General features: G+C 38.9%; 1 protein-coding gene across 1 annotated transcript; it reads left to right on the top strand.

The window, feature by feature from the left end:
- Window positions 1-1,812: 1,812 nt before the first annotated feature.
- Window positions 1,813-2,448, top strand: LOC139715089 (uncharacterized). Its single transcript, XM_071626706.1, has one exon. The coding sequence runs from the start codon at window positions 1,813-1,815 to the stop codon at window positions 2,446-2,448; it is 636 nt and encodes a 211-aa protein (XP_071482807.1).
- Window positions 2,449-10,977: the final 8,529 nt, after the last annotated feature.

Below are 10,977 nucleotides of genomic sequence, written 5' to 3'. Positions count from 1 at the left end.
TTGTCTGGTGTTTTACAGGTCCCTTCATCATCTGGGGAAAGCAAAAGGAGAAGGAAAAAACAGTTGTGAATACAAACATGTAACTACAGATTACGTCTTCATTAGTAGTGATGTCTGTTTGCATTTGTGCTGGTAGAATTATGCCTCAATGTGCAATTCCACACAATGTTCACAGAGGTCCGAATTCACGAAGATGGTACAAATGAAACCATGGTTTAAACCATGGACAAAAACCATGGAGCGCCAAGTGGTCGCATGGAATATTTCGTTACGAAATCAGTAATTTCGTCCATGAAATGACTATTTTGTAACGAAATGACAACATTTTGCAACTAAATGATAATTTCGTTTAACGAAACGGTCGTTTTGTCGGCGAAATGAACAATTTCGTAACGAAATATTCCGTGCGACACTTGGCGCTCCATGGTTTTTTGTCCTTGGTTTAAACCATGGTTTAATTTGTACCACCTTCGTGAATTCGGGCCATTAAGTTTAGTCACTTGTAGAATTGAATCAGCTTTTAAAAATGGTGGAAGATTTGTGAAGGTAGAATATAAAACCAGAAAGTTACGGAATCATCAAAACTTACGTTTCTGTTCAAACTAGCGATATTGGTCGTAACCACATGATATGGGACTATTCATAGCTGAAGTGATGATGCTATCAAATTTCAATTCTTCCATATTTTTTTAAAGATAAAAATCAGAAAAAGAAGCGTATCTGATAATAGATGAATTTACAACTCGTTTCCCCCCAAAAAAAATCAGCGTTGATTGGGTTATTGCAAACAACACACTTTTTTCATGCTGAAGTCTTACGTTTTGATGTTTGATTACACGTACACTATTTTATTTATAATATAATATACGAATGGCGCTTCTTCACTTTAAATTTCAAGTGGTTGATGGCAAAGATGATATTTTCAGATGACTAATCGGTTCGTCCTATTTCCTTCCTGAAACAGGCGAGATACTAAGTAAAAGTGCCGTTTTGACTTTTCACGATGAAATGCATGACCTTTTTACCTGTCACTAATTTCATAATTATAATTGTGTTACTAGTATTTTAGTTCCTTTAGCGCAAAAGTTTCAATCTTGACTGTTATTCAAACTATAAACATTTATGGATTCATAATCAGTCTGAATGTCAGTAGAACTAGGCTGATTTCAAGATTTCACATCGAATATAACTTTTGGTAGATGTAATTGTCGAGGGAAGATAGGTACAATATTAAAAACATTGACAATAAAGGCCATAGTATTGAATCGCACCAGATACCGATTTCATGTTATAAGATTTTTTATCATTATCACAGCTGCACACCCATTAATGTTTCTTTCGGCTGTTACCGTACTGAGTAAAATGCTTCAGAATTTCAGCCGAGAAATTATTGAAAATGTACTCATTTCATCATAAAAATGATGAACAAAAGCTTGAATAATCTCGCTGAAAAGGTTCATCTGATTGGAAAATCAACTGGATGAGCGTTCGTTTTATCACAATCAATGGAAATTACCTTTACTTGATAAGACTTTCGCCTGCTGGCTCTGCAGGCTTCTTCAGATCGAGCGTTGTGAGAAGGACTTCCACAAGCCGACGTAGCTGGCGCACGCCGATCTGAGATCACTTCCAAACAGTACGACTACCTCTATCCAACGGCCGAGAATGTACCACGTCTGTATTGCACCCCTAAGACTCACAAAGAAGGCTTTCCCCTCCGCCCCATAGTGGATTACATTGGATCCATCGGTTACAATACCTCAAGGTCATTAGCAGACATATTGTCTCCGGTGGTAGGGAAGACAGATCACCATGTACTCAATTCCAAGGACTTGGCAGAAAGAGTTTAAGGACATCACACTCGAGGAACATGAAGTTCTGGTCTCGTTCGACGTCGTGAGCCTTTTCACCAACACCCCAATCGACCAATCCATTCAGATCGTCAGGGACAGACTCCAGAAAGACTCCGAACTACACAAGAGGACCAATCTCACAGTGGACGACATCATAAAGCTTCTCGAATTTATCTTGTCGACCACCTACTTCAGCTTTGACGGCAAGATATACCGCCAAAAATATGGAACAGCTATGGGCAGCCCAGTGTCACCCATTGTCGCAAACATCTACATGGAATACTTGGAAGAAGAAGCCATTGCCTCCGCTCATGATGACATCAAACCCAGAGTTTGGAAGCGTTATGTGGATGACATCCTTGCCATCGTAAAGGCGGACACAGTCGACAGACTCAAGGCACACCTAGACCAAGTCGATGACACAGGCAGTATCAAATTCACCCATGAGCTGGAGGTTGATAATTCCATCCCTTTCCTGGACACCAAGATCACAAAAAGACCGGATGGCACAACCAAGATGGTCGTCTACAGGAAAAAGACACACACAGGACAGTACCTGAATTTCCAATCCACCATCCACTCCATCAAAAACTAGGGGTCATCCATACACTCATGGACAGAGCACACAGCATCGTCACGGAGGAAGCAGACCTGAAGGAAGAGGAAGATTACATCCAGTCCTCTCTCAGGAAGTGTGGATACCCTGGCTGGTCTTTCAAGAAAGCCAAAAAGAAAAGGGGGATAATCAAACCAAGAAGAACTCACAGACCAAACCAACCAATCAGAGGAGGAAATTGGTAACCATCCCATATGTAAAGGGTACCTCGGAAGCATTGCAAAGGATTTACCAGAAATACCACATCTCCACAGCATTCAGGCCACACAAGAAACTCAGGAACATCCTAGTCCACCCAAAAGACAAACGATCCATCGATGACCAAGCCGGGGGTAGTTTACCAGATTCCATGTGGTAACTGTGAAAGAAGCTACATTGGAGAAACAGCTAGAAAATTTGGCACCAGGAAAAATGAACACAAACTAGAGGTAGACACAGTTAGTGCGTCCTACTACACAAGAGGGAAAAAAGAAGGAATCCACCTCCCACATGCACAAGTCAGCCATCAGCGACCATGTGGCCAGTGAAAACCACCACATCAACTGGAAGAAGTGTTCCATCCTAGCCAGAGACTCTGGAAAAACCTCACGCTGGATAAGGGAAGCAATTCACATTCGGAAACAACAAGGGAGAACCTTCAACCGAGACCTCGGACAATATTCACTTTCCTCAATATACGATCCCATTCTCTCAGATCGGTGTGCGCCAGCTACGTCGGCTTGTGGGAAGTCCTTCTCACAACGCTCGATCTGAAGAAGCCTGCAGAGCCAGCAGGCGAAAGTCTTATCAAGTAAAGGTAATTTCCATTGATTGTGATAAAACGAACGCTCATCCAGCTTGAATAATCATTTTTAGAGACTGAGCAAAAAACGTTGCTTTTAAAAACAATTTTTAATTATTGTGTTTTTACGGCAGTTTGTGTAGATATGATACCTTAGAATACGTTGGCCTACAGCACTGCATAAAAAAAGAAGTTATTTCAAGGAAAGTCAAGTTGATATTCGCCGTTAACATTTAGGTAATATGTTAAGTGAAAATTTAAATTGTCATTGTCATAATTTTAAAAAGGAAAATGAGCGCGTCATAATTGTTGAAGTTATGCATATTTATTTTCGTCTATAAATCCCAAATAGTCTGCACACGGGGAGAGTTTGGCCTTCGTGACCCCCCCCCCCCCCTCCCCCCCCCCAAAAAAAAAAAAAAATATATATATATACATATGTATATAAAATCAAAGGGGGCTGTCACTCTTTAGCCGGATTTGTGGTTTCCTGCACGACTGTCAACCGCAAAACGCGATAACTGACATTTTCAGATCTTTAATTTAATTTGACCTATAATCGGTCAGTCACAGCCGAACGTGTGGGTTCAGCCAATAATCTTTTGTGTTTTTGTAGTTAAAATTACCTGAGCTCGAATCAACGTGCAGTCACTCTACGACAAATGAATAAATAAATATATATGTATATATTATACATTATATATACTACCCTTTATTACAGTCGCCTGTTGTTGTTTTTTAGGCAAAATTTTTCAGTGGACGCTGGCTACTTTCATTCATGCAAGCGATTTTGATTTATTTGATTCATTTTGTTGCTTTTACTTGTCAACGAGGTTGACGCCCATACAGACTGTATCAAATGAAGTCTCCCATTTAGTGCTAGCTTTCGAAACTAGAGAACCAGTAGCAAAGTTTATGCTTATACATTCTACGTCTTGACAATTTTCAAGACTTTTTTCTCAGAGAAAGACTTAATCTTTTTATATTGCAAATGATTAACAACGTAAATAGGCACCGACAAATCGGTATTTTAGAAGTAGCAATGATGAAAAAAAAAAACAAACAAACATGGGCATACAATCATACTCTTGCTGGATTCGAACTAAGGATCTCCTGATTACCGGACAGGTTCGTATCCACTGGACCACCTAGCTTCCGTTCATCAACTCGTCCTGATTCTAATCCTTATAGCATGTAGCGGGTACTGCGCAAGGAAATTTTTCAAATTGATGAATTCTTGAGTCGAGTTGTTCTTTTATTGCAACTAATTGACAAATTAACTTTCATCGGTGTAAATGAGGACGTAAAGAAGGTTAATTTGTATATTTAAAAGTTGAATTGAGTCGATTTTCCTTACAAGACTCTCTTCTTCAAATTGTAGGGTTGCACAATATTCAACTACTTATCACATACTTGTATCAACTGAATGAACAATGTTCCAAATACTTTTGCCATTACATTTTTAAGTGTACTGCTCGAAACTGTGTGGTATTCTGACATGAGAACATTATATATATATATATAAAGAGAGAGAGAGAGAGAGAGAGACAGAGACAGAGAGACAGAGAGAAAGAAAGATACATACATAATGAAAATGGCAGATACTGCAAGCGCTGTAGATCCATTCAACCACCCAGTCATGGCAGGAAAATCACTTGTCACAAGTTATTATGGAGACCAGTTTCAAATGAAGCATAAATAGCGTTAATTCGCTTTGCTTTGAGATCAGTGACGAGGGAGGTGTAATTCCTCGTTGCTGATGCAGGCGTATTTCAACATCAGAGTTTTCGCTTTACATCAACCAATGTCAACAGAGATTCCATCATAGACTAACTTGTCTATCCAAAATGTACGCGCAAAGCTCCGAGGATATCCAACATGTTCTGTGTACGAACAATTCCCAAATAACGTTCATAGCTTTGTAATGTTGCATTTCCTCAGAATTGAGACAAAGATATTTCCCATGTCAAAGTTCAATATCCTACCATACACAATGGGACATAAATTTTATCTCCAGTGATTTCCCCCCGTAATGTAAATCCAGACTAAATAAATGTCATATAGATTTATGATGCAAAGACCAGTAGGCATATTTAAAGAGATGGTATAGTTTTGGTTGAAAAGGTGCTTTAGGTTTCCAACCTTTTTGTGGGATAATGAGAAACCTCATATGAATTATGAAAGAGCATGTAACTCTAAATGGGATTCAAAGTTTATTTGATGAAAATTGGTTTTGAAATGGCTGAGATATCCAGAACAAAGGTATTCGAATAGAAGGTGGGACCCAACTTTATATTAGGATCACTTTGTTTACGTTCTTTTTGGATATCTCGGTCATTTCCAAACCGAGTTTTATCAAATAAGCTTTGAATTTCTCGTAGAATTGTAAGCTCTATAACATTTCATAAGTGGTTTCTTAGTGCCTCGCAAAAAGTTTCAAGCTCAATCCCCCTCTCAACCAATACTATACAATCTCTTTAACAAACAAAGGTTCGTCTCACTAATGAGACGGTGATAATATCCTTGACACATGACATTAGACTGGAGTATGGAGCAATGATGGCATTATCATAGCAGAATCCGTGGTAATAGGGTCCTATTGATCGGGGCGGATCCGGGAATTTCGTAAAGGAGAGGCACCTTAACAAAATTAAAGGGTGGCGCAAACCCACTCCCCCCCCCCCCATTTTTTTTTATTTATTTTGTTTTAACAGAAATAAAGGAGGGCGCGCGCCTGGTGCACCCCTCTGGATCCACCACTGTTGATTACATCAGTTTTGCAGGGCTCTTTACAGTTCTGCACTTCGATTAGGGCACTTTCGCACTTCATTAGCTGAAATTATATCAAATGGAGCTTAACTCACCGCATAGGAATTCGTCGTCACCATACGGGCAGGTACGGGTACCATCACACAGATCGTCTGGTCATATGAAAGGTCGCTGGAGGTGCATGTGGCGGCGTGCTCCGGATTGTTGACGTCATCTGCATTACGTCAGCTGTGTACAGAAGAAATGAATGGATAATGATCGATGAGGGATATTTTTTTTTTTTGTCAGAGTAATTAATTGTTTCGTTTTATCTAAGGCGATAGTAATGTTACCTGTAATCTACAATTGCTTGAAGTTCTATGTTATATGTAACGTAAGTTATGAATATCTGATATAATAGTAGTTTCCGTTTCACAAGTCATAACAATTGAGGCTTTAATGTGCAGTTTCTTCTCCAGAGTATTCATCGAATATGGTGGTTACCATGGGAAGATACTCTGTTTTCGTGCTCGTCTGACACAACCACTAATCTACTTTCTTTGGTTTTTAAATTAAAATGCATCACGTGTATGCAGTAGTGAGAACTAACGCATCTTTGTAATTTTCTGTACTATGTTTATTGTCAACAGTTTTCGTTTGTCTGTTATCAAGCATTCATTGACAGCAACGATAGTCTCTGACGACACCGGTTCGCATCACTTTTTTTTTACATCAGTTTCGCATCATCATTTTCACATTGATTTTCCCCGATCATAAGTATAAGATGACCGTTAACTGCTTGTTGCAAATATTTCTGAAAGAATCTATCATACAGCGATGAAAGCTGTTATCATGTATAGGACTGACTATGTACACAGATATTCCCGCACGCCCATACATCAAACATTGAGCGGTTACAGGATATAATTTCAAGTATGTAAGCCATCTAAAAGGCTGGCAGTCAATCATGATCTCGTCAAAACACGACGCTGTGGTAGTCTTGTCTCTCTTTCGTTGGTCCTAGAGCGCCCATGCTACGAGATGTCAACATAATTTGACAAATCATACTCCCTTAGAATTCCCCAGAGCCACTTTGTCAACAGTTAGAGTCTTGGTAGTCGCATACATACCGGTAATCAAGCCCGCCTCTTTATTCGAAAAGACGCAACTATTATACCACAAGGGCAAACGTCAAAGACTCAGAAACAGTGTAAACACAATGAAAGTGAAAACTTCATCAAGACAATTTTCAGACATCAAAAATCAAAGAACACGAACTGACATAATGAGCAATCATCTCTCTAATAACCAAACTGCGATTTATCAATCTATCAATCATGAAATTATTATTTTTCTGCAATGAAACATTCAACTTCGTTCCGTCGGCGTGTGTATGTGTGCATGTGCGTGTGCGTTTACGTGTGCGTGTGTGTTTGCGTGTGCTGTGTGTGTATAGATGTGTGCCTGATTGTGAATGGTAAGGTAAGGAGGGATGTTGGGTTGGAGGGGGTACATATAGGGCAGATTAATTAATTAATGATAAAGAGAGATAGATCTATGTATGTGTTATGGGGGATGGGAAGATGTGATTTTTTTTTTTATTCAAAGGGTTTTATTTATGTTTTTTGTTTGTGTAGGGCCTACTTGTTGAGTGGAGATATTATGTTGTGAGTATGATGATACATTATGTACACATATATTGTTTGGTATATGTGAATATTTTGTATATGTGTCTACTCGAACATTTAGGTAAAATTATATATGCGTACTCCTTGACAGGAGATATGTTTTGAACATTCTTTTGGTTTATTCAAGCATTCAAGTGGAATGTACAGCAATAAACGATATCGAAATAAAACCAAAAAAAATCTGGAGAAAAAAGTTATTTTATTTTGCCATGTAAATCATTTATACATTTACGATTCGTTGACCAGCTTTGGCAGAGAATTTTCAAAAAGTTTAATGTGAAAAAAATGTAAGAGAATTTCACATTATTATTATTATCATCTTTTTTTCATGGAAAGCACATTTGCCCTCGACTTGTTAGTCACATGTTTGGGCAATACTATTCCCCCTGATCTCTGAAAGATGTGAGTCCAGTGCTCTTTCATTACGTTAGAAGAATTAAGTTATGTCTAAATCTCTTTATATTCTCTTTAGCACCGTTATAGTCCTGCAGTGACTGAAAGAACTGTTGCAGTTTTCTCATCCAGCGAAGGGTGGCACCGAAAGTATAAAAACCCATAATTTTTGAACGGATGTTCAGTTTTCCTCAAAATGTACTCATGTGTTTTGCTAATATTGCCGCATGCACTCAATTCAAGTAATGATATTTTGGTATCATTTATCTTTAAGAGTAAGATATTAAAGTTTAGAGGATAAGTAAGATGAAAAGAGAGCAAATATGAAGATGGGGGGAATTTTACGTCTTAAATAGGGTTACCAGCTGAATTCCCACATTTACTGATGGGCATAATCATATGATTTGAATGCACTTAGAACGGCATACTTCTTGATTTGTGATTATCATAATAATAATATTTAGTTATTTTTGCTGTTACTTTGTAGGGTAAAATCGATGAGTGTCAAAAAGGCATTTACAGACATTGGAAGAACGTGTCCAAACGACAGTTTACAGAGCTCCACATGGAGGAGAAAAAAAAATCATAACGGACTCTGATGGATAGGAGCACCGTGTTGCTACGGTCATTGAGTGCTATTGAATAATAAAAGGCGACATGCCACAACTTTATTAGGATTTCTTTGTTTCACCTTGTTTTTGGATATCTCAGCCATTTCAAAACCGATTTTCATCGAATAAACTTTTGATACCCCTTAGAACTGCATGCTCTTTGACATTTCATAGAGTGGTTTCTGAATATCTCTCAAAACGTCACAAGCTGAATCCTCACCTCAACCAGTACTGTGCATTCCCTTCAAACACTATTCCTGATTGGGATAAATGCGAGGGATCACCGAAGTGATGCAGCTTTTTGAGTTTGTAACAAGTAAAGACAGAATAAACTGACCAGAAAGTAGAGCACCGGTCTAGCAATCCGGAGGTCTCGGGTTCGACTCCCGATGGAATCCCATTTTCTTTGCTCACCTTTCCACTAATAATTTATATTCTTTCTGGTCAGTTTATTCTGTCTTTACTTGTTAATAATAATAATGATTAAAAAATGAAAAAAAAAACAATAAGGAGGGGGAGGGGAAGAAGCATAACACTAGCCCAGATCGAGGATGACCCAAGACGAAGCATGAAGAATATACTCAGGAGAGTGCATGCTTCACGAAGAATTGAAGTTGAAATTCTAAGATCGACTTAGATTATGGGGTGTGCTGTGTGTGACTTCAATGATGACGAATATTTTGGATACTTTGTCGTGCAGGCATAAGCGTACAAAATAAAATCAAGAACAAATCATTTTTCTGTAAATTTTTTCACAATTTGAAGTGAATCATGAAAATATTAAATTAGACTAAATAGGAAAAGCAATGGAATACCATAATTCTAAGTTGATCTTTAAAAAAAAAGAACTTAAGGTTGACTTAAATTCTTTGCGAAACATCCTCAGATTTTATATATACTGCAGCTTCACGGGGTGGTTTGTTTTCTTATAACTACAGAAGAACTGCTTTGTAGGTTGGATGAGGCTCTGAACTAGGCACACACACACACACACACACACACACACACACACAGAAAAAAAAAAACGTGTGGATTCAAGTCCCGCCCTGAGAGTATACCAATCCTATACAGACAGGACGTTTTTTAGCCGCTGCCGTGTCCCTTTTGACCCAGGCGGATAGGTTTTAGTGGCATACACTTAAAATGGGCGGAGATATCAGGGTTAAACAGAGATCACTTTAAAGAGGCTACTTTTGGTAAAGCGGGGGTTCCCACTATCGTGCGATCTATTGCGAACGCCACGATTGGACATTCGTAACTGATCGTGGAAGATTCGTTGAACTCGTTCAAAATTTCACGTTTGGATATGAGGTTATGCGAGTCAATACGTGATGGTTCGCTTAGATGCGACATGGTCACGATTGGTCTGTTTCAAGCAATACGATCTGTCACGATCTGATCTCCCGTTCAGATACGATTCGATATGATTGTTCGATTGAGTCCATGATTGGTTCCGATCTACCACGATCATTACGATCGGTATCCCCGACTTGGTGCGTGCAGCTACGTTTTGATACGTTCCAATACGAAATACCGCGAAACAAGGCGGACTGTTGAGATAAGATACGATATTTTCACGATCGGGATCAAAAATGACCCCCATTTGAGGTGCGATTGGACCCGAATGGGAAATTATAGTCCGACTGATAGTGGATTTCTTCGTTTTCTTAACTTCTGCAGAGTGATTAGGCCTACTATCCTCAATCATTGATGATGGCAATGGTTGACAGGTTGATAATGATGACAACGTGACATTTGCAGCATTGCGAATGACAATTACGATGTTATAAGAGAGAAAGCATCACCTATTGGGATAGGCCAGCCACAACCTCAGATAGTCCCTACTCTAATTTAACCTGAAGAATTTCTAATTATTGAATCGACCTGGTCACCCTTCCCCCTCACCTCCCCCCCCCCCCCAAAAAAAAAAACAACCATGAAAAAAAATTACACAAGATCAGAACATTGCCCCCTCTTTCCCAGAAAAAAAAAGATCTAGACAAAATGTTTTTACCTTCCTTTGAAATACATGAAGAAAATATGATATAACATACACGTATGTGTTATATACGCTAAATACAAGAAAGTTGGCCGAACTGATAGTATTACTTGTGTGTCTGATTTCATATTCTCATAGTATGTATCGTATGCATTTTTAGCTCACCTGAGCCGAAGGCTCAAGTGAGCTATTGCGATCGCTCTTCGTCCGGCGTCCGTCGTCCGTCGTGCGTCGTCCGTCGTGCGTAAGCTTTTACATTTTCATCTTCTTCTTGACTGGAACCCCTTG

The sequence above is a fragment of the Diadema antillarum genome, unplaced genomic scaffold (assembly GCF_040938485.1).
Source record: "Diadema antillarum isolate AM-2024a unplaced genomic scaffold, OU_Dant_1.0 seq00002752_RagTag, whole genome shotgun sequence".
Lineage (NCBI taxonomy): Eukaryota > Metazoa > Echinodermata > Echinoidea > Diadematoida > Diadematidae > Diadema > Diadema antillarum.
Note: the sequence above shows the minus strand (reverse complement) of the source record. Positions and strands in the feature narration are given on the sequence as shown.